At 26.5% G+C, this 26,377-nt stretch overlaps 1 protein-coding gene across 4 annotated transcripts in view; it reads left to right on the top strand.

The window, feature by feature from the left end:
• Positions 1-4,294: 4,294 nt before the first annotated feature.
• The window catches only part of LOC129959114 (carbonic anhydrase-related protein 10-like), a 191,395-nt gene continuing 169,312 nt past the window's right edge, over positions 4,295-26,377 (top strand). For all 4 annotated transcript variants that reach the window (XR_008783401.1, XR_008783400.1, XM_056071929.1 and 1 more), the window contains exon 1: positions 4,295-4,329. Coding sequence is in view for 2 of the 4 variants with exons in the window: in XM_056071929.1 (XP_055927904.1) it covers positions 4,299-4,329 (31 nt within the window). In the remaining 2 variants the exon portion in view is untranslated. The remainder of the gene's footprint in view (positions 4,330-26,377) is intronic.

Genomic DNA, 26,377 nt, shown 5'->3' with positions numbered 1-26,377 from the left:
CTCGTCTTAACAAGAACTATTTTCAACATTTTATTTCGATTGTTTTTAAAGAAGGCGCATCAGTTTGAGAGAAACAGAAAGGAAAAATTACCTTTTCATCAAGTTTTAGCAATCATTTTAATGGGAAATTATTTTCTTTCCATAATTCATTAATATTAATCATTATGATTTTTGATATCGAAGAATTCGAATAAATGCCCCCCCCCCATTGCGAGGGAGGGGGGAATCGTGGTTTAAAATCATGAGAAAAATTTTAATGCAGTGTAGATTAAAAGAAGCAAGTTATTTTTACAATACAATCCTTGAGAACAAACGTAGAAGGGTGGTTACTATATAGAGCCTTTTGCTTATGAATTTACAGTCCCTTTTATGCCAATATATGAGGCCTGCCTTCACACTCGTAACACACGTGAAGCATTTTGTGAAAAACAATAAAATGTTTCGCTTTTCTGTCGTTTCTCTGTTCTTACGGGTTGTTTTCCTCTTTTCCTTATTTTTTGTCAAGCGCTGGCGTTTTTCATGCTGCAGATACCATTCAAACTCTATTTATGTTATTTTTCCTGCTGTGAAGATCGCATTCAAATAAAAAAAATATAGTTGCTGTTATATGAAATTTTCGATATTCGCTGTAACCTTACATGTGAAAATTGGATTGCTGTATTTCATGTTATATTCGAACACATGTTTTGAAATTCATCTATTTCCTTGACGGTATAATATTTAGGGACTCATATGTTAATATTTTTTTGTAGTCACTATATAAAACGACATTAAAAATCAACGGTGAAGGTTATTTCAATATTAAAATAATGGATAGATAGATTTCACTTCACTTAGGAACTGGGATAATGATTGAATTTTTGGTTTGGGCAGTACTGGATTTTATATCGTTTAATCTTTTTAGAGATCCAAGTCTGAAAGAAAAGATTTTACTGTTCTGAAAAAATAATAAAACTGTTTAAAACGTATCTGGGCAATTCCATATAATTAATTGACTAAATTTTCTAAGCCCAGCTCAAAATTTTGGAAATTTTAGATAGTGAAATTTTAAATTTTGAAAAAAGTTTTCTCTACAAAAACGTGAGGAAAAAGACCCTAACCTTTTGCAGACAACCTAAGCTTTTGCAGATAAACGTAAGACAGTGAAAAGAAATTATTTCTTAAGAGGGCATTCTATCATTTAATTGTTAAATATTAACAAGGAAGTAATAATTTAATAAAAACGTCATGCATCAAGGTGTTAATTACTTGAGAAAATTCCGATTTAATATTTTAGAAGAATGTACGTTACTATTAAATCAAAATAAAACTAATTTTTAAATTTATGTATAATTTAAATTCTAATGACACTAATAAAAGCAAAATTTAGCACACTAATATAAATGTATGAATACTGCACGTTTACAACAAGTTTTTAACATGATTATTTACTTTGACCAATGAAACGATAAAAAAATCGAAACTAATATAGAAGGAAAAATTTTTGCCATTCGGATATGGTGAACAAAAGCTGACATTGAGACTTAACGAGATTAAAAAGAAAGAATTAAGAATTACTACAGAATAAAGAATGAAATCTTAAATTTTGGAAAAAATCATAATTCGAAATTTTTTTTCTAATGCAAGCAAAGAAAAAAAATTATACATCAGATGTAATTACCCAAAGACAATACATAAATTATCAAATATTTTTATATGAAAAGAATACGAATATCTTCCGAATAAATGGAAAAACTAGTGTTAATTATTAAATCTTTTGCTCATAAAAGAATTCACAATTCTAGAAAAGTTTTTATTCAAAATATCACTTTTGTAAAATTGTCACAATAAAACCGCCAATGTGAAATTCCTAATACAATAGAAGTAAAGTGAATTCCATTTATAAATAATTACCGAAGTGAGCAAATAAAAAATTACCCAGAAACACGATTAATGATTAAATCGTTTGGTCAATTAGATTTGGCAATGTATTATGTCATACAAATTAAACTTTAAACCTAAATTCAAATCATAATAAACATAACTCAAATCTTTAAACATAAATACAAAAAAGTTTGATTAAAGTTAAATTTGATATATCTTTAAACAATTCCAGGTAATTAATTATCGCGAAACGTTTTCTCTATCGAGATTGGAAAAAAAAGTTGAAACTGTTGCTCTTGAAATTACCATATGAAATTGAAATAAAATTCTTCCTAATGAGCGGTTTCTATACACTCTGTACTTGGAAAGAGAATTCTGTGACATTTTTCAAACTGATAGGCAGAATAAGGAGAGTTGTAAATCATTAATTCTATGACACATGCTTTAGAAATTTAATATTTAAAAACTAAATTTTAGGAAGAATACTGATATTACCTGATATATCTTAATGAAATTAAAAATAAATACCAATACAATAATGCTCTTAAAAAAGTAAAACTGATTTCCACAGATAAATTAATGTCATGGTATTTAAATTTCAAATGATCTGAACGGGATTAATCGTAAAATCTTAAGACTTGTCAATGCTTGATACCATTTAAGTCTTAGGAATAAAAGTGGGAAATTTCAAGTTTAAAAATTTATTACTGCTTATTTGACATTTTTTCAAACAGCCTCAGATAATTACTGATGATGTGAATTTAGAGAAAATCGAATGTTAAAGTTTGCTATCGTTGCAAGAAACACAAAAATCTACTTCTAGGTAAAATTGCCTTTAAGGAATGAAGTGCAATTCGCTCTCAGGATCGAATTTTCTCATCAATCTATAAAATTTTCGAATTTTCTTGGTTTTTTAAATCCTATGATATAAATGGAAAAAACAGTCATCCGACATTTTTTGATTCATAAAAATCTTAATAAATCAACTAAGATCTGATTTTAAACTGACATAAAAGAAAATGAATTAGAACTAATAAGTCAATCAATGTGAAATTTTTAATGAAATTAGTTTTAAAAAATAAAGTAAAATGTGGATTCTTTTTTTTAAAAAAAGAGCAAATCTATAATTTGAAATGAGAAATTGGTTCACTGATTAAGTTGTTGGATTGGGGAATATTCAATTATTGCATATTAAAAAAAAGCGAAAGTGTTTAATTATTGAAGTGTTAATTCCTAGAAGCAATAATTATTTTTCACTTATTTGATCTAACCCATATGTTTAAATAGAGAATTTAATCTTAGATTTCAAAAAATAAATAAATTGTTATCTGACTGAGGAAAAAATAATAAATGTTAAGACTGAGCCTGTTGTTTGACAATACAAAATTGATTTAAATTCTCTCTAAGGAGCAAATTTGAAAATATCTCATCTACTTCTGAAACGAATTCATCCTTATATTTTGGTGTTATATAAATTCCAAGGTTGATTATTAATGATAATTATTGATTGAATTATTTGATATACATTAACATTTATAATATAAACTAATATTCAAAATATAAAGAATAGAGGGCAAATTCAAACTGCTCATGCCTCCTTAATATATTGATGCATTAAAATCAAATATAAAGTTATTTAAAAAATAGAGTTGAGTTACTGAAAGGATGAATTGAAACTCAGAAAACTTAGAATATAGTTTGAAATGAATTTAACTATTCTATTTTTGACAAAAATAAATAAATAAATAAATAACTGCGTATCAGTTATTCTACTCGATTTGCAGCGCTACGTTATTATAATATTGCATATAAATAAAGAATCGCTTCGCTGCAAAGATATCTAGACATAATAACACGCATTGCATATAAATAATATATTTTCACTTTTTCTTGTCTGTATATTATATAATGTCTGAATTCATACGGAAATCATCTTTGGTTTTGGAAGTAGTGGTTAAATAGTTCATTTTATGAAGTCTTGCCATTAATAATTTTTTTTACTATTCATTACCTTAAAGAAGTCTCAGTGCGGAAGTAAATATATAAATCTCTTTGATAACGAATGTGACTTTTCTTGCATTTCTTTTATCAAACCCGCAGATTTAATTTGAGAATTAAATCTTAAATTTGGTGAAAAGGTTTCGTTATCTTTAAGAGAAAAAAAAAAGTGCTGATGCTGCTGAAATTACCATAAGACAATGAAATAAAATTCTTTGTAAGAAGTAAATTCGGAAATCTGCTATCTACTTGTGAAACGAATTCTTCCGCACGTTGTGTTCTGATACAAATGGCAAGGGGAGGGTCTTCTTGCGTTAAGCGTGCCATTTCCCATGCAGCTGCGAAGTTGGAGTGAAAGTTTGGGTGAGGCGCTGCCGGCGTTTTTGGGCGATCGTGGGCTATGGCTGATTGAGGATTTCGCTCTTCGCTTAAAGACCATGTGGCCTACGTTACTCTTGCTCCTTCAAGGTAGGTGCGCCTCCTTTCCTATTTACGGTTACTTCTATAAATGCGACTTCGGAGTTCTTTGTCAGTTCCTGGCTGAAAAGAAAAAAGCCAATTCGCAAATAGGATAAGAACTTAAGGGATCGGAAATAATTTTGATCGATTTTGTTTATTTTTTTTAGCAGAGTAGATTTATCGTTTTCCGTAAGGGGGTGAAAAGAGTCTGATTTGAAGAGAGAATGCGACGAAATTTAAGGCGATGCTCTCTTATAGGATGAGAAAGTTCAGAGAATTCAGCAGGAATGTTTGGAAAGTGTTTTGTTTAACTAAGAAATATGTTTAAAAGTTTTTAACAAAACTAAGCATTGTTGCGAACAGCAATTTCAGGCTGTTTGAAATAAAATGATACAGAAAAGACGAGAAACTTCTGCAATTGTAAACTTGTTAACAAGCGTTTAGCGAGAAAGGATTAATAAAAAAATTAAAATATTTAGATTGTTTTGAATACATAAAGATGAAAAAAATTATAGTTTATTCATTATTTTTCTTTGAATTAGAAATCATTCAAATTGATTATATATTTTAAGAATGAAAAAAAAATTAATGTATAATGTAGACATTTTTTAAAAACAAATAGCGCAGATAGAAAATATTCAGTTTTTCTTGAAAAAATTAAATCAAAAGCTTGAAACACTTTTTAAATTATTTATTCTTGGAAATGTATAATAAGGAAACTATGCAGTTAATCATCGTTATACTGTGATGAGAAAATGCTGAAACGTGAAAAGTATTTAGAAATATTTAACTATCACTTGGACAGATTATATTAGAAATGCTGAACTCATTTTGAAAAACTTAATTCGAAAGAAGGAGAAACTATTCGAGATGAATATGTGCGTTCGAAAAGATTGATAAAGAGAAGAGGTGATAAGCCATTTAAACGTGAAATGTTTCGAAAGTTTTTAATCGAATATGTAAATATCAGATTAAAAGAATATTTAGCGAATATTCTTATTTACTATATTTTCCATATTTGAAATAATATGGAAAATGTATCCGACATTGAATTGTATTTGGTTGTTTGTATTTGATTATTAATAGGATGTTTATAAATATTAATAAATAATAATTCTTTTAAAATTTATTTTACGAATTAATAATTTTTAGCGACAATAAAACGTAAAAATCTGCAATCTGATTTAAAAAAATAAATACAATTATGAAGAACTCTGAAGGTTGATTTGCAGTATTATATTGGTAAAGAAAAATGTGTGTCTTTAGAAACATATTTTGAAGTTTTTAACAAGCATGTGAATAGCAAACAATGGACACATTAAAAAAATTTAAGACATTCCAAGTTCACTTTTTTAAGAGATAAAAAATTTTATTTTAGTTTTCTGTTAGGATTTTCCACATTTAACTTGGCAGCTGGAAATAACTAAAGTTTTCAGTGTTATTAGTAATAAAATATTTAACAGATTTGTGTTGATTTATTTACTATAAAAGCAGTTTTTAGAATTATACTAATGATATCTAAGCTTTTTCTCATTTTCAATAAACATGCTAAAATGACATATGCATAGAAAATAGAAAGCATCAATTAAGAAAGATGCAAAAAGAGGACATCATAGTTCTTGAAATAAATGCTTCTATTTTTTTAAATAATTTTTTACTTTTAATTATAGTATTAAAATACATTCATTTATGAAATTTACTTAATTGTAGAAACTAACTTGTTCTTATATATTCTTTGAGTGAGTCTTATAGATTAGAAATAACAATTTAAAGACATCAATTCACCCAACAATTCAACACCTAACATTAATTAATTTTATCTTCTATTTCCTTTTACTGGATTTTTTTCAAAAAAAAAAAAATGCTTTGAAGATATCACAAATATCTAGCAAAAGCCTTAAGGACAGTTATTCCTTGCGAAATATAAAAATATTATTTTTTTTTAAAGTTAAAGCTAAAAATTACTGCATTAATTTTTTTACATTAAATATTTCTTCTCGTTTTTTTAATTCATTCGAATTCTTTTCTCTTGGAAAATTTATTAATGAATTACAAGAGCAGTAAAAAATTGTTACAATTAACTTCGAATAAGTTTCATAACGATTCTTAATAAGCATGATATTTTTTAAGCACTTATAAAAAATAAAAGGAATTCTTGCCTTTAGGAAAATGCTACATTTATTTTTTGCATTAAAAAATTTATACACAAGTTTCACTTGATTGAAAGGCGCGATTTTATCAAAATGCTTTTCTTTTAGTTAATGCTAACGCGATTTATTATTATTTTTTTTTAATTTTGAAAGTTCTGTTTTTAAAGTTTTGGGAAGAGATTTGGAGTGTAAGAATTATTTCTTTTGAAATTTTATATTTGTAAATCTTAATATATACTGAATTTTCTAAAGTTCTTAAAGTTGATAATTTATTCGACTTTAATATTCCTATGACTAATAATGAATAAATTGTGAGTGAGTTTAATTTTGTCAAAGATTATTAATCATGTGAATAAAGGCATTAAAAAAGTAGAAATGACAGGTTATTATTATAGGAATGCTTTTATCGTAAAAAGTGAATGCTCGGAAAGTTATATCAATTTTGTTCATAAGAAAAAAAAGATATATATATATATTTCTTAGTTTTTACTCCAAAATCTGACTGAAGTTATATTTGGTGTCGTAAATTATTAAAAATGTAGATATTTCCATTTTTCTTCTTATAAAATTGATTACAGAGATTATTATAGGTATAAAGACATTTTCACCAGAATAAGGAAAATTTTTTAAATTCCTAATTGTTTTTCACTATGCGCTAACGGAAATTAAATAAAGCATCTGGAAATTACTATTGGTTTATATATTTTTTAATAAATATAATCCAAAATATGTTCTGAAATTGCTTTTAAGTAAAAATTTCCTTTGCCAAAAGATTAATTTATTTTCATTTTTCTTCTAATACCTATTTTAATATGAACATCGACTTTTAATTTTATAAACTGTTGGAAATTTATTTTTAATGCAGATTATTTTATTACTTTTTTCATCAAAGTGACTCCAACGAGTTCTAAAAAACTGCAGTTTCTTTTACTAGAAAAAGAAAGATATTTATGGAAAGATTTTTTTTATTCTGGCGTTGTATAACGGCAATAAAAACCGGCTACCAAATATTAAAAAGAATCGTACGGGGACAAAAAAATCCTTCTGTATTTCACATCTCCTGATTGTGGGCGCAAATTGCGAAAGAAAAGCGTAAGAAATGAAACAAAATCCCTTCTAAGGCAATTAATTCGAAATATGAAACTGATATGAAAAGAAAAGAAAATTATAATTCTTCAATAAATCTTTTCTAAAGACGCTTATAACCAGATGATCGATATTTTAATTTCAATTTCATGCATTTTAAAAGCAACGTGCCCGTATTCCCATTACTGGAAAGAGCTAAAACTTACAATAAAAAACCAGTCTTCTACATACGTATATAATATAACAAATAAAACTGAAAGAAAAGAATACCTTCCCAAAAGTTTAAAAATCGTATTTCCTCTTTAACGATTTTTTTCGTTAAAATCAGTGAAAGGATTTCAGCTCTTTTTAATCATTTCGATTTCTTGAACTCTTTAATTTCAAACTTTGCAAGGCGGTCGAGCGAACTTTCATTCAAAAAAATCTATTCGTTAATGTTTAAATTAAAGGCTGCATACGAAATTTGATCTTCCTCTTTAAAAAAATTTTGCGCTCTTTACCTGGACGAAAGCCAAAAAATCTTCATTATTACATGGTCACGAAAAGCACGCTTCATGATAACACCTGCCTGGTTATCTTCTTTTAACGTATCCGTCCCTATAAGCATTTGAATAACCAAAAAACAACTTTTATCGCACTTTGGATAAACATAAGTCCGTCCAACAATCTCTTTTGATCCCACAATACAAATTATAGCTTAGCTTAAAAATGATTTTAACACAAACAGTTTTTAGTTTTATTCGTGTAAAAATATGCATAAATATTTTCAATTAATTTGTATTTTCTTTAAAATTAAATGCCTTATTTTCTTTCGGAAAATTCATTTTAGTGTTGACTTACTTCAGTTTTGCTGCCAGAATATTAGAAAATGAGTTATTTCTCGGTTAGGAATAAAAATCGTCTGTGATCTTTTTCAATTAAATTTTCAATTTTCTGCTTCATATTTAAATTGAAACATCTAAAATTTTTTTGAAAATAATGTTAAGTCAGAGAATTGTTTTTATTAAAATCTATTGAAGGAGGATTCCAGCAATTTAAATCCCTGATGTTTTGTTTAGCTGTCTAAATAATTTCTCCCGTAATAAAATGTGAATATTAAAAATGATTCTGTGATGAGATTACGTGGCAAAGACATTGTGTTTAGTCTCGCAGATTGCTAGCTACTTTTTAATAATTAAAAATTCCGATTTTCATTAAAATTTTTTACGTTTCTTATAATAGTGCATTTAAGTACAATTTTATTCCATCTTCAAAGCTTCGCGCTAATACATTTTTTGAAAGTACGTTTCTTTTAAATCTTTTTTTAATTCGGCGGCTTACGGAGCGTTTAACATTTCTGTTGTTTCTTTTATTTATGCAATACAGAGAGGTTTTAAACAATGCTAAGGTAAATAAAATAAATTAAAATATATATCCAAAAAATTTTCAAAAATCTTAAGCTCTGAAGAATGTATTTATTTATTCAAGTTTTTTTATCGCCATTTTTGAATTTCGTTTTACTTTGTGGTTTTAATGCCTTTTAAATACAGTTACTTACTTCTTTATTAGCTACAAAGTACTTTATAATAGCTTCCTATTATAATTTTTTTTTCAGCTATGAATGTGGCTAAATTTTTTTACTCGGAAAATAATTATTGCTAATCAGGTTAGTTTAACTGTTTTTCAGGAAAAATGAAAGTATTAAAAGGCTGTAGGAAAATATATAAACACTCATGCTTATTTAGTATCTGTTGGAATTTTGATTTATTTTTGTATTTTGTATTGTACACATTTGTATTTTTTTAGTTAAAACTTAGTCCCTTAATAAATAATGGCAAGGAAAATTAAAAAAAAAAATTATATAAAATAAACTTTTCTCATATAACATGATTTTACCTCTATCAGAAATTAAAAATCAGAAATTTCTTAAAGTATATACTAAACATATTAATTGAAAAACTACATTTTTTTGAAACAGTTATTTCTTGTTTCAAAATGTTTTATTTTCTCTTCTATATTGATAAGAAACGTAAAACAAAAAGGAAATCGTAGTAAAGGAAATATTATTAAGAAAGTGAATTAAAAAAAGTATTCAGAAATATCAAGTGTAATTCAACTATTGAACCAAATTAAGAAAAAGTTTATCAAAACTTGTTTATGTCTTTTTGATAAATAATGACCCGCCTCTGTTTTTATTGTTTAAAATTTAGTATGATATTTATTTACTTTTATCACAATAGTTACAATTCGATATTGCTATTGATAACAGGAATTCTATTTATATTTTCAATAAAATCATAATTCGAATGGCTTCGTTATTCAGAGAGCTCTGATATTCTCTTTGCATCTTTTAAATTATTAAAGCCATATCGTGTATTTTACTGATTGTAACCATAAATGTTTGATATCCGTTGTCACATTTTAAAAAATAACAGTTCATGAATGATATAAATTTTAAATAATTCATTCAGAAAATTTAATATTGTTTTTTAGCCACATGCTAAGGCAAAAGTTATTGTTTTTATATAGTATTATCATAAAGTGTATTTAAAGTATAGCAGAAAATATATCTGATTTTGTTTATTTTCCTTGTATCTAAGATATATTCAAATATCTAATAATAAGTGAATATGTATGATAATTCATAACTTGATATCGGAATGTCTATTAGTGGTTTACTTGCTTCGACTTCAAAAACATTTCGAAATTGTATACGCTATAAGGGAATTTTTAAACATACTTTATACCAACAAGGGAGAACAATTTTGTCTACTGTTGTTTCTTCAAACCAGGGAAGTATACTAGGAACAGATATAATGCATTTATATTTTAAACTAGATAAAGATAGTTAAACAATGAAGGCTGAAAATATTATCAATAATTCAAGATGTTTTTTTAGGATAGAAATATAAAATAAAAATTCGGAAAAACATTTTTCTATATAGAAGATTTTCATTTATGCGAATAGAGCGAAACAAACACCTATTAAATAATAATAACTTAAAAGTTCTATATTTCTTGGTTAAACGAAATATTTTATGCGGAATTTAAGCACCAAATGCGGTGGAAAAACTAAAAGCATATTCTTAAGCTGGTAAGAATCCTACAGATTCGAAGAGAAACGCAAATTAATTAACACTGAACTAATATTTTACTTATCATACAATAAACAAAGAAAATATTGACAAACTTTCTTGTTCTTTACTTTATTTCTTTTTTAATTCATAAGTTGGATTTTACACACTAATATTTCGGATTAAAATATTTCAGTTTTGACGTAGATAAGTTTTTGTTCACCATAAGACAGTTTTATCAAGTTTGAAATATTTATTCGTTAAAGATGTAAACATAAATTTGGAGCAATTCCTTATTTGTATAACTCATAATCGCCGGAACAAAAATATTTTCAACCACAGTTTCTTCAGTTTATTAAAGCTTTTTATTCTATTGAGTTTGTGTGTTTTGGTAAATGATTAAACAGTTTATGATAATCCATCTGAAGTTTATTCTGTCTCAAAGGAGTATATTTCATTTTTTCCTTCTTTAACAATTTTTCATATTCTTCGGTATTATTACATTTACCGAGATAATTAAAATTTGAGAAACGATTCAAGTGCGGAAAGAATTTCAAGTACAGAGGGATTTGCGTTTTTGTATTTGATTAATTTTGCTTTGAGTTGAGTTAGAGTTGGAAGTTCAAAGCTCAGATTTTAATAAATATTGAATAATAGTGCTCATTCTTTGAACGTGATTGAATTTGGTTCCCATTTCTTCCAAAACTGATTTATTAATCCGTATTTTTTATTTATTAATGCATGAATAGAGACGGATAGTTAAAGGTACATGCATAAATATCAAGATAATTCAAAGAATACACATATATACTTGTATGCATGTATATTTAAATAAGTTTCTATTTATGAGAGAATAATGAAAGAATTTAATTGTCAAAAGATCAAAATATATCAAGAAAAATGAATTGCTTTTCAGAAAATAGATAATGAAAAAAATTTATAATTGCCCAAAGGTCTAATCTGAAATAAATAGATTCCTGAACAATTTTTCATAACCTAACTGTTGATATTAAAATCAGAAATTTCGTTATTAATCCCCAATGGATCATTTTTTCAATGAGTTAGCTCGATAGTTTATGAAAATTAATTTTTTTATCTTCTAATGACAAGTTATTCCAAAATAATGTACTTATTAAACATTATTTTTGAGACGAATATCTCAAAAATGTTATTATGACTTAAGAGAATAGCGATCTCCACAACAATGGTTCAGAAATGTATTTGTTTTCTGACATTCATAAAGAATTTAAGACAAAAGAAACAATTCTAGTAACATTTTGCGAAAACAACAACAACAACAACAATTAAAGCAGCAGTTTAAATGTAGTAACGTTTTTAGTTGTGTTGTAGAATTTCTAAAATTGAATTGACTTTTTACATGCAAAAATAGCTGTCTTATAAGTTTTGAATATTCATATGAATTTTTAGCTCATTTGTTTCTTCGTAAAATGTAGATAATATAAGACATGAAAAACAATATTGGTTATCATTTCAAAGAAATATGTTTCATTTTCAAAAACTGAAATAAATGAAATGCCCTTGTATAGGTAATGTTTGTTTCTTCAAAAATTCCATTATGCTTTCATTTCCTTTTTTTTATTGCAATCCTCTTTCAGTCATATGCTATTAATTAGCTACAAAAAGATTTATATTTGTTTTTCTTTAATTAGTACCCCTTAAAACTATTTGCTTCAAATAAACGCAAAATGATTGAGAATACTTTAAGTTAGCGATAAATCCTTAAACAATATAAAGGAATTTTCAATGCCTTCGAATTTACATCTTAAACGTATTTTTGCATATTGGTTCCATGATAAAAAAAAAAACATCCAATATTTCTTATCTGCTAAAAATTATCGCATTTCATGTGCGTTCATGCATAATTAAGATTTTGAGCATTGCAAGCAGTTATTAGCTATTGTGACATGAAAAGCTAGTTGATAAGATAAAATAATAAAACATATTAAAATTACAAATAATTGTTTCCAGTAAGTTATGGATTAGTTCATTTAATCCTCTTATCGAATGGGATTTGCTTTATTTTCCCAAGCAAAATTGGAGGGAATCATAAAGGTTCTTTTCAATTATTCCTGCTTCCCTGCTTAAACTCAACGCTCAAATTATATTAATGGAATATGAAAGAAATTCTCTAGAATAGACATCAGGAATCCTTATCGCTATTAAATATATTAACGTTAATGACAAAGTCTGCTGAAAAGCGTTGAATGCAGTTTCTACTTCGCTTGTTGTTGCAAAATGCAATAAATCAAAGCTTTAAGAAAAACAGTTGCATAAAAAAATTCGTTTCCATGCAGCTATAATAATTTTAAGTCATTTTAGCAGATTTAACGTAGCGTCAAAATATTTATCAGCAGTTTAAAAAACGTTTAAAGAATAGAATGTTTTTTTTAATAAATTTCGTTTGATCCCAATTAAAGCAAATAACTTATTTACCTGACTTCAAACATTATGCGATTTTTACGTTTTTATATATTATTTTTCTGTTTATAACAAATGAAACTTTTTTATGCTAAAAATACGCGAGTTAAAACATGTTGGACTTATTTCATGCTGGAGAATACAAATTAAAAAATTACTAATAAAAGTGTTCAAAGGAAAAGCGTTTCTTACTACTCAAAAGCAAAGTTTGTCTATTAAAATTTTAATTAATAAACTGGATGACTTAAAAAAAGTATTTTCCTTTTCGTTGTTAATCAAGTTTACAAAGAGACTTAGGAGTCAGTTTTAAATAAATTCCTTTTATTGAACCCTTTCTAATACTTTTGGATCGTATTCAATTTTTCTCTACTCTTCATAATAGAAAGTCCTTATTTGAATTACTCTATTAATATAATTTCGACGTTGTAAAAAATGTAACCCATCGTTATGATGCTTTCAGCGAAACTATAAATACACGCAACAGATTTATAAATTTCTGTTATTTAATTAAACTTTTTGAAAAATTCAGATTAAAATATTAATCCTATCTCAATAAAACATTAACTTTATCATTAATTAAAATATTCTATATCAATAAAGTTTAGAGAAATATTTTTCTATAATATCACTCCTTTTCTTCATCGCTAAAAATGTTGGATTAACGCATTTGCACGTTCAACAGATTTTTTTTCTTCTCTTTTCTGTTTACCTAATTTCACTTCTCTTCACTCCTTTTTTTTGCTTCTTTCGATTAAAGGAAATCTTAACGAAAGTTATTTGAAGAACGCATTATCATCGTAGTCGTTGATAAAGGAATCCAATGAAAAAATGTAATTAAATATTTTATCGACCCTCACTATTTTACTGGTTCCAAGCATTCCCAGCATTAATTAAGAAAGCTCATGTCTTATTCTACATTTGTTTAAGACACCAAATTAGATTTCAAGTAAAATGTACAATGAACGGAATCTTTTTACTTCTTGGATTAAGTATCTCGATAAAGAATAATGAGGATAGAAATATTGTTAAATTTCAATCACATTATTCTTCAGAAATAAATTGTGTATGATATTGAATCTACAGTACTTACAAATCGTGTCCCTGTTTACTTTCTTATTGAATTCTTACTCCGGTTCAAAAGTCAAATTCGCATTGAATTTGAATGAATTCGAATGAACGGAATCTTTTTACTTCTTGGATTAAGTATCTCGATAAAGAATAATGAGGATAGAAATATTGTTAAATTTCAATCACATTATTCTTCAGAAATAAATTGTGTATGGTATTGAATCTACAGTACTTACAAATCGTGTCCCTGTTTACTTTCTTATTGAATTCTTACTCCGGTTCAAAAATCAAATTCGCATTGAATCGCATTGAAAAATTGTTAATTTAATGTGAAGTTATCATTGATTAGTAAAATTATATTTATACTTGCGAAATGTCAATCACATTCTTTTTAAGTGTAAGACACTGTGGAATCTCTAATACATATTGCATTGATTCCTCATTCTGTTATAAGTTTTTAACTGCAATAGGAAACTATTAGTTAGAGAGAAGATAGAAACACTCATTACACATTTATCAATTTGTTATAATAAGATTACTGTTCATGGTGCATATTCTTGAAAAATTTCGATCCTATTCTTCTTTAACAATAAGTTGCCTAAGCTAATGAATTTCTTGAATATTTACATTTTTTCTGAGGCTACTTTGAAGTTAAAATTTGGGATTTAATGCACTGAAAGATCATTCATTTATTGCAAAGACATGGACGCTTATGTTGTGAACTCTTGTGAATTTATAGTCATATTGTTTTAAAGGAAAAACTGATTAAACTATAGTATTTTAATTTCGATTAGTGGCTTTCCTCTTTTTCATTAAATTATTACTCCTGTTTGAAATTAAAATTATATAGAAGAATCATCGATTTATTGTGAATCTCTATTCTTTCGGAATAAGTTACCTGAGCTGGTGAATCTTTCTAATGCATTGGACTGTTACCTATTCGTTCGTTGAAACGGATAAATTGGCAGACAACAGTGATGAATTCGGATAAAATCCTAATTATTTTAATATTTTTCCTACAGAAATTAATCTTACTACTCAAAAGGAGACACACCATTTCAATAACTACAAGCAATCACAGAATTGTATATCATGAAATCTTGAGTATTAAAATGGGAACGTTTAATTATTTTTTAATTCCACACTTTGGGTAAAAGATTTGACACATCATGCTATTGATACATTGAAATGAAATAGCTAACAATCAATTAACCTCAATGCAGACCTGTTTCACCGAATTTATTTGGTACTAAGATATTATTTTTTTTTCAACTTTCTATCAACCTCAAAACTCGAGAAAGCATTTGGAAAGTATCTATAAATTTTTAGCATGTTTTAAGTCAAATATCATGCAAACAGGTTCTCCAACAAGGAATTTCATTTCAAGAATATAGCGGATGGTATGTTCATATATTTACTTAACCAGATGCATCTCATGACTTATTCAGATACCATGAAGCGTACAGGAACATCCTATTCTTCAAATCCCGAGTTAGTTACTTTTATTACTGGAATATGATTTATGTTCTGGTTTGAGGCCTATTTGTAAATATTAGATATTTTTAATATAAAATATATATTTAAATATTATGTGCATAATTTTTTTTCTGCTTTAACGGCATTCCAATAAACTTTTCTTTTTCCCGTTCTGAACAGCTTATTTTCGTTTTCTGAAAATGAAATTTCAAAACCTATTTATTGTACATAATCTTGGTTTTAAGCTAATAAGAGTTTAATGACACTGAAACTGAAAATACAGTTATATTTTTAAAATGCTAAACGGAATATTTGTATAATCTAAATGTACTTTAAAATTAAAGATTATTAAAGTTGTACAAATTTTTCTTCAGAATTGATTTACCATTTTTCTATTCACTTGACTTTAAAAAAATTAAAATTATTTTCTTAAACCATTTATTCAAGTTTAATTTTTTTAAATTTTAATATTTGCAAAAAATTGATACATTTCCTTTACTATTAATCAGAATAAAACAAATCTTTATTTATAGAGAAACTATTAAATATCCGTTCGTATGCAACAAAGTAATAACTTAAATAGTTTTATTAGGAATAATAGAAATTGTAAATTTATTGTAGATTCTATCTCATTTTATTCAAAAACTTTCCTTCCAAATAAATGAATATTATTTAATTGAATATTCATCTGCAAAAAGTAAAATATTTTTTTAAATTTAATTCAGTTGTGCTTATTTTTTATTTTTATTAAATTTCCCATTTTAACTACAACACTGATATTAAATACCGTCTTTGCAATATAACTGAGAATCCAGTTTCAAGGCTATATAGTCTGTAGTATAACTTCGAAACAAGAGTTCAACGAAGCAAATCATATGAAATTAATAAAATTTTGTCTTCTAAAAACTGTCTTGAATTGAATTGATGGAAATTGAATTTCTTATTACAAAAAATTAAAATTCTAGATAACTGCAGGGATTTAAATTCGTTTCTATGAAACGAAAGTGTGTTTGAAAAGTTTCTGTGCTAATATAAACGAATGAGAATAAAAAAAATGGCTTTGTTTATTTTACAGCAAGAGAAATTTACATCTTAAGCACAAAATCTTTATAGCATATAAAGCATTATAATAAAGGGATAGATTTAGAATTTTCACAGCTCATTATAAAATGAAGCCGACTTTCTAAAAATTTTATCAATAATAAAAAAAAGCACTTAAAAATTAAGCAAATTAACATGATATTTTGAAAATATTTAACAGTTAAATATGTAATTTATCTCAAAAACAATTTATTTATATGTTTTTTTGACCAGACAAAGAATGAAGTTTTATTGTCATTATTGGCAGATGATGAACTTAGTTTTTCAGTAATAGTTATATAACACCTAAGTGAAAAAGCATTTTAAAAGATTTGTATGGGAAACATTTCATTTAAATTTTTATTTGAAGTTTGAATGTTTATATTTTTAATCGCAAGCAGACTCGTATAATGAAACCATTCCCAGGACCAATATCAAACTATAAAAAGAATGCTTGTCCCAATGAAATGCTTGTATCGATGGTGGTTCAAGAGAAAGCTCATGTTTTATGTATGGTTCCGTATCATCCTAATCAAGTCAAACAAATTTTCTAGTTTTAAAATAAAGTCAGTCGGGTTTGATTTTCTTCGCATCGAGGTGCGTAGGAAGATCTAAGAAAGACGCTTCACAAGAACAGAACAGAAGGCCAATAAGAAAGGAAGAAGAAATGGAAAAAAAGGGTGAAATTTTTGCTTACTGCATTCAAGGAGCATGGAAAAAAAGATATTTTTTTGCATAGTATCGAAAACAAAGGATTAATTTCAAGAAAAGATGCATCTTAAACTAATATCTTATGCTCTGCCATAAAGGCAATTCTTGTATAAAAAGTTTGCATTTCATGGGCATTTTTGAAGTAAAGCGATATGCAAAGTACTTCAAAAAAGTTTGAATACACAAATGCATTGTAAATCAATTGAATAAGACGAGACAATTTCAAATCCTTTTAAACAGCATAATAAATTAGTTTTTCCTAGTACACAAGTAAAGTAATTGTTGCAATGTAATGACACATCTCTAAAAAATAAAATCAAAGAAGCCGTCTGAAAATAATGCACATTTTATGAAAATACTACATGTAGTAGTTTTTGAAGTAAAATCTTACTATCTCAGAGGAAATGAAGAAATAAATTGACTTGTAAAATAATACAACAAAATTTAAATACACCGAAAAACTTGGTAATTTAATCGAATAAAATGTAGTAACTTCTAAAAAGCTTCTGACATCATAATAAATTTATACTTTTCAGTGTATGTTTAAATTAATTAATATAAACGGAGCGTCTTAATAATAAAATTGCTTCAAAATAAAAAAAAACAAAAAACTCTTTTTATGTAATATGGTATAATCTATAGTAATTTTTGTTTTTAAAATAAAGAAATAAAAGCTAAAGGAATAAAATAAAATAATTTATCTATAAATTATTATAATAGATTTAAGATACAACAAACATATTTTTTAAATCGAATAAAACTTGGTGACTTTTTAATCTCTTCAGACGGTGCAATGAATGGCAAATTTCTGTATATCCGTATTCCGTAAATGATTCTATTAGATGTAAGATACAATAAAAATATTTTTTTAAATTGAATAAATCTTGGTGACTTTCTAATCTCTTTAGACAGTGCAATAAATCGGCACCTTTCCATATATGCATAAACTAATTATTATTGCTCGACGAAATATCTTTATATACAGAAATAAAGAAGCTATCTAAAAATAATAAATTGTTTTTAGAAACATAATATGACATCCAGTAGTTTTTGAACTTTTAAACGAATGCACAAACTCTTAAAAATATTCGTTCCAACAAAGTTGAAAGTGAGTTCACAGGGAGAGATGCTCTGTATAATCTTTTAAGGTGTTCAAAGATGGCCTTTCTTATTGCTTTGTGCAGTTTATGTTCTTCATCTTAAGCAAACGTGGCTGTTTCTGAAGAGAGAACGTGGACTTCAACACACTCTTTTTACTGTATCTTCTCCTTTTATGCTGTTTAAATCCATCAGACCGTTTAGCAATATCCAAAGCTTTTCAAAAGGTAAGATAAAATTCACGGAACGTAAAATCGTAGTTGCCTTAATTCTGTAATTTTATTTTAAATAATATGTTAGAAAGTTTTTGGGCGTTTCGTATCTTTCGTGATGTAAAACATTAACAAGAATAATGTTTTTAATTTATCCTTTGAATATTTTAAATGCATCAATTTTTACAGATGCGTATCTATAAATTAAAATTGTGTTTTTAAATGTTATTAAATGACTTTCTTTCTCACAGAATCGCTTAGAAAAATTGAAATAAATTTAATATAAGAATAGAAAACACATAACGTAAAATTTATACAGTTATAATTCAATTTTCAACAGACACGAAGTAAAACTAGGTATTTTATCCATGTCACATAAACTTTTATTCTAATTTTTTGATAATTTACACTATCGCTCATTCTCATTCATGTAGATAACTTTTGTATTAATCCAGTTGAGTACTTTTTTGCATTAAAAGAATTATTTTAATCAGACAGATAATTATTTGGATGCTAGTCGTTGGTTTAAACCTGTGTTTATTACTAACTGCATTAAAGCTGCCATTAGTACTACTAGATTAGTTGTTGGAATAACCAACCTAGTGTAAATGTTCGTGATACCCTACCATTGGTCCTAGTGTCCCAGTACACAGGCGAAACATTTTAGTTCCCAAAGGTCTGTTACAACAACCAGTACATTGTCCTTCTGGGGGTTATAATAATTGGCGATGAATTTAATACTATGCTTAATATTCGTAAAACATCTGTCACATAACGATAGCCATGAATAATTTTATAATGAATATCTCTTTTGAAACTGTGAAAAGAATAAGAAATTACAAGAAATGTGATTTTTATTTTGTTCAAAGATATTGATTTAAATAAATTAGGCTAATTGCATTCTCCATTTAGAAGTAAAGTGATAAAAATCTATTTGTTTATTTTACTAAAATTTGAAGAGAATTCAAAAGCGATTTTAATGATTTACTCATAAAAATAGTTGTTGACATTATATCAAAACTTTCATTCATTTTATGCCATTAGTCACAAAATCACTTTCAAGAGAAAGACTATTGTGTGAATAATAAACCGGATGTTTCAACATTTTCCCGTTAGTAATCTTAATTAATTATACCGATAATAAGATTAAAAGGCTTTGGAATTTTGTAAATTCAATACAGATGCCTGTGATTCAAACTAAATGAAGCTTTTATGTTTGGAATGATATGGTGATGAAAAATGAAATACTTCAAGATAGTATTAAATTATTTTCCTGGAATTCTTGCTCAGGAATCGAAAGTTTTGCCTCTAGAGCCGGATAGAGTTTTTAATGAATAATTGCTACTCTTTTTGAATTGGTATACATTATCCATTTAACAGAATAAGTATTTATTTGGAATTATGTTGATTTTCCGATCGACATACTTTGCAAATATATTTTTTCGAGCATAAATTTTATTAAAAATATTTTATTATTCTGTTATTACATTAAGTTAAGAGATCAATTGAACTATCTCATATGTTGTTTGAAAATAAATTGAGAAATTTTATTGTAAAATTGAAAAAAAGAAATCTTATTAAAAACTATATATTTTTATTTTTTATGTCGAGGGCATTTAAATGTTTTTATTCATATAAATTAACTATATTAAATATCTGAAATACGACCATAAAATTTAATGAAAGAAAAATGATAATTTAAAACTGTTTAAATGCATTTATTTTTTAATTTAATAATTATAAAATCATTGATAATGAATGATTGTATTGTGGCATGTTTTAATACAATAGCTTTAATTAAAGAATAAAGTAAGCTTATTTTAATGAAATAAATCTAGAGAAAATTTTCAAAATATTTAATAATTCAAATTATTGATTTGGGGTAACTATTGTTTTGGCAAATATAATTTTTATGGTTGTTTATGGAAATAATTTATCGATTCCTGTTCTTATCACTAGATTTGGTATTTTGTGTTGTTATTAAATTAATATTCATTAGTTAAAGCATTTCGTTTTTAAAATTACGCAATGAAATTCATTGTGTATCTAAAAAGAGAAAAAAAAGTGCTGAAAAAACTGATCAGATATTATGATGGGGGCTAGATGCAATTAAAACACAATAAATAATTCCAAATTTAAACAATATAAACATAACATTTGGCTTTAAGTTAACTATAGCATGGAACGACGGACATTAAACTGAATACATATGCATTGGAATTTTTTTGTAGAACTATTATATAATTTGCGAAAGAATCATAATAATGTTTTACAATAAGCCCATACCATTGAAAAATGGCAAAAACCTTTTACTGTTGATTTTATGGACATTTAAATAAACCGGTATTTTCCTTAATTACTAATTGGAAACTATTACTCCGACGATTTTTATAAATACAAAAAATGACATCTAGAGAAATAATCAGTAGCAGTTGTCACGAAAACTATGCTGTTTTTTTTTCTTTTTTTACGGTGTTTTTTAAATATTTTTCTTCAAACAGTTTTTTTTTTTTTTGCCTAAATATTAATATCCAACAAGCAGTGCTTATTTTAAGAAAGTACATGAATTTAAGAACTAAAGTAATTTATTAGCGACTAGACTAATAATCAAGTTGAAGTTTTTTTTTTTATGAATTACATTTAAATAAAAGAGAGTATTTTTACGATTCATCTTTAAATAAATAATTATAAGAGCAGATGCCGTTCAAATTACGTGCCAGGAACTTTTCTGATTCGTTACAACTATTTTCCAGTATAGTAATTTGGAATCCAATTTTCATTTATGGTATTCAGTTCAGGAATATAATAAGATTCCAGACTAGAAAAATCTATGCTCGGACACAATGTTGAATTTTCGTCTACTTACGGTAATTAAATTGGGAAGATTCGCTTTAGAAATATTCGGATTTGGTCTTTAGATTTGTAGATAAATGCTCTAAACTTTGAATCATATCAAAGTAAAAGTACTATTTGCAATTTGAGGATTTAATTAGTGTTCGAATTTTTGAAATCCACCCAAGACTTTTTTTGTTGCTAATGCTAAGAACTCTTCAATAAATTTTCGAATTTTCACATCTATTCCTGACCATGATATAAATTCATAATTTCTTCTTTTCACTTATCTTTTGAGTTATTTTTCAATGATGGTGAAGGCAGTAAGTGAATTAATAATGAAAAAAAAATCAGAACGATGTCTTGTATATTATTCAGAAAAGACCCATCGAAATGTTTGTATATTTCGGATTCCCCTTAGATAAAATATTATGTTTAAATCTCAATGCGGTAATTAAGCTAAATTGCGTATTTATACTCTAATTTCTTATTTTTGGCAAAGATATTCTTATCAATTCTGTATACATGAAGCTAAGATTTCTTGAAAATTCTCTTCATGAACTGTTTCGGTGAAAGAAACGAAGAAAATTTCTATATAATTTAATTCTAAAGAAAAGCAAAGTTTGTTGAGCTGCATACATACATATTATTAACATTATAATATGTTTGTTTTATATTTTATTGTATTTGCAATAGAAGTGAGAGAAAAGCTGTAAGTAAATTGATCACAGCCACTAATAATAATAACATACTTAAGCATTTGTTTGACGTTTCTTTGTTGGTTTTGATTCAATATTCGTGGGGATTTTTAATAAAAAAACAGAATTTTATGACTAAGTATTTGTATAATAATGGTACCTTAAATAAAGAAACATGAAAAAGTTGCAGGGGAGATTTCTTTTAAAATACAAGTAGGATTGGAAATTATGAATACTTACTTCAAATTCTTAGAAACTTTAATAAACACAATGGATTATTCTTTCACAATAGAAACGAAAAATAAGTACTTTCGAAATAAACAATTTAAAAATTTTTCGAACAATCACTATTCAAGAGAGTCAAATAATGCCTAAAATTTGGTTATGCTGAATAATAGCACTAAAAATTATTTTTCAGTGTGCATGTATATTAGAAGTTGTACAAAAGATATGAATAATATACTTTAAAAATTTTATTAGTTGAAATGCATCGATGTTTTCACGGATGAATGTTTGCATGGAGTTACCTTTTCGAGTTTCTTACAAATCTGTAGGTACTTAAGCTAAAACTGGTTGAAAAATTCTTTAGAACTACTCATGGAAATCATTTGAGTTTACCCAAATACATTCATTAATTCCGAGTAGTTTTATTCTTTTACAAACAACCTTCTTACTGAATATCCCATTAAAAATTTTGTGGCCTCTCCTCTCAGATTCTTGCATACTTCAGATATGAAGGCAGGAGTTTTCGAAATCTTGGATCAATGGCATTCTTTTCGAAAGCCTCATGGTTGAATAGAATTTGGATTATAAAATGCACAGATAGAGTTCAATAGTATTAGCTTTCTCGATTGTCACAAAATGTTAATTAGCGAAATATTCTTCGACTCTTCTTTTTCTTGGACTCTTTCAACAAAAGCCTTTTTATTTGCGTTATGAGGCTAAGCATAAAAGGCAAGTCTTTATTTGCAGTTATGTGTGGCATTTCTTAGGCAGGTTTTTATATTCTTTTTTTCCAAACTGGAAATTCCACGAGAAATACAATGACAATGAAATACACCAGGCTGAAGATTGAATCTTCGGATAGTTTTATTATGAATCTTCTCCTAGCTGAGCATTTTAACTCTCTCTTATCTCGCAAATTTTTGAAATAGAGATTCTGGAATTTTTTTTGAATAACGTATTCTTCTAAGTAATTGAAGGAAATATTTTAGTTATTTTTTAGTAAATGAATGGACTTTGAACTAGATTATTGAAAAGATCAACCGTCATTTCAGCATAAAAGCGTAACCAAATAGGCATGTTTATAATTATTGTTGTTCAAATTTTCACAATTATTTTTATCTTCTAAAATTATATCCATTCAATTTCAAAATATACAAGCTATTGAAGATTATTACTTTCATTATTTAAAATTCTTCGTATGTGATTGGAAATAAAAGAAACGTAAGTGATTTATTCAAAATTAAATTATTGTCATTGAAGATAAAATAATTTAATAAAGTCACGTTTATTAACTTCAATTTCATTAAGTATTTTGTTAGAAGAAAGAGGATATGGCCTCACATTATATTGTAAGACAATGCACAGTTAGATACTGGATGACAAGTGCTGTTTGGTTTATCATGTGAAGTGACAGTCATAAAAATAGTTTTACATAATTATAATAGATTCAGTGATTTAAAAATTGGAAGCACGATTAGTTTAATTATCCACCATGCATATTATATGACAAATTATTAAGTGAAAGATTTAAAAAAAGTTGCTTTTGTTAAACTTAGTAAATATTACCTTTGAATGAAGCAGGCATAAAAATTATTTTCGAATAAAGATTTGCTGGTGAATAGGTGGTATTTAAAAAGTAATTTATAAAAACAAAAACGAGATACGTAAATAATGATCTCTGATACATCAATACAATTGCAAATACAAACAAAGAATCATGCTGCTATGAATTAAACTATGGGGCCTTTTCATGATGAATATTCTCCATTTTGTAACATTCTTAAAATTGACAAATGTCAAAATGCTCAGCTTTTTAAAAGAATTATTGAATGTAATGATTCTCAGTTATAAATGAAAATTATTTCGTTGGTATTTGTTTCGAAAACGAATATGCATAAACTTAATACTGGTTTTAGAAGCAAGCAAATAAGACAAAAGGGCAGCCACAACACTGTTTCAAGTATGGAGCAGTGTTGATATGAAAAAAGTTAGCAATTGACTATTACGTATGTCTAAAAATTTTACATAAGTAGACAACTTAAACTTCTTGTTTTCTTACATATCTTTTTCATTTATTTAGTAATGCACTTCTTTATATAAAAATGAAAAAAAAATTAAAATTTTTAGAAGAAACTATTTTTGTTGAGATCGGTAATTTTTAAATAAAGAGGAAGGGACAGGCCAATTTTTTTTTATTTAAATGTCTTTTAGAAAAACGCTATCAACTTAAAGCTTATATATAGAAAATAACTCTAATGCTATCATAAAAAATGCAATGATTTTTATGTGTAAAATGCCAGTAAGTGAAGTCACACATATATTCTTAATTTTGGTGTTTTCATGTGCTAATGATGATCTCCAGTATTTTATTATTTTACTTCATAAAATACATCTCATTAGATCAGATTATATTGAAGAATTTAATTTAATATCGAAAAATAATTAATTTTCTGATATGCTGATCTAATGTTCTTAACAGTTTCAAAATATTTGATATATTCTCATATGCAATTAATGTTTTCGAGAAGAAGGCCATTTAAGCGATATTCCAGAATTTAAAAGATGTTCTGAGACATACCGAAGAATCATAAAGTATTAAATAATTTATATTGAGTAAAAAAATGAAAGAAAAGACGAAACGCAATTAAAATTTTCATTACAATGAACTCTGGGAAAAGCTTACAGAACGAATCGAATATTAATAGCTGGTGAGGTGCAGGCAGTAAATGACACACAAAGCGCTTTTTCTACTATCCAAGAGTTTGAAAGACGAAATATGAAGAATTTCAATTTAGGTTTCATAATTATCGAACATTTCACTGTTTTAAGATTCCTTTGAAACGCGGCACGAATTGTATGCATTAATATCCTCTAGCAACTAATTACCTAACATCAGTATTCATTTAAGGGAGAATATCTATTTTACTTTTCTTTTCTTGCAATATGAAACAGAGGAATCATTTGGAGTACAGCTACCCAAGACTACTCTAATCTTCCATAAAGAGGAAACTGCTCACAAGAGTTTGGAGTAATTTGTCATCCACAGAAGAACTTATGCTCCGACGAGGAACTTTTGCTTGTCTGATGAGTTTAATAATTAAAGCAAGATGTCGTCCATCATCGAACAATTCTATCATTTTTGCTCATTTGTAACTTTTCTCAAATAAAACCTCGTTGCTGCCGCTGATGCTGAAACAAAGAAAAGATATCTTGGGGAGCATCTTTTCTAGATTTATTGACAATCATTGTACAGTTGGTGTGGCGTCCTTTCAATTAATAAAGAAGTTCTGCACCATTTCCTTGGTATGGTTTAATATTTATGAAGACGACGGAGGTTATCCCTAAAGATGCATTAAAATGAAGGCAACGCCCTGCTGGGTGCCAAATTTAGATGCGATTTGAACTGTCTTCTTAAAAAGTTTATAATGGTAAATTGCTTGTACGAATTTCCAGACTGAAAGACAGTCGAGATTCATTCTGAATGTTCACGCTCTATAAAATTATTAGTTTCCATCAAAATGAACATTTTTTTAATCCCTACTTGTGATTAATATTTTAATTGATTTTCGCACATTTTTTGGCTTAAAACACGGAGTTAACCTTTTAAAGAAATGAATCTTTATTTGTAGAAAATATTTAATTTTTATAAACTAATTCAATACTTAACTGTATAGAAAAGAGTTTGAATTTATTGAGGTGCTTTAAAAAAATCAACAATCTGAATTCAATCGAAAATATTAGCTAAGATAAATTGTAATAAAAGTGACAACAAAGAATTTTAAGATTGAAAATATAGACTATTATCATTTATGACATCAATTTATGCGATAAGGGAAAGATCGACATGTAGTAGACATTAATAACTTTAGCACAAAAAAAATATTTTTTTATATTAAATATCTATGTAAAAAATTCTAAAAGAGAATTTT

The sequence above is a fragment of the Argiope bruennichi genome, chromosome X1 (assembly GCF_947563725.1).
Source record: "Argiope bruennichi chromosome X1, qqArgBrue1.1, whole genome shotgun sequence".
NCBI classification, from domain to species: domain Eukaryota; kingdom Metazoa; phylum Arthropoda; class Arachnida; order Araneae; family Araneidae; genus Argiope; species Argiope bruennichi.
Note: the sequence above shows the minus strand (reverse complement) of the source record. Positions and strands in the feature narration are given on the sequence as shown.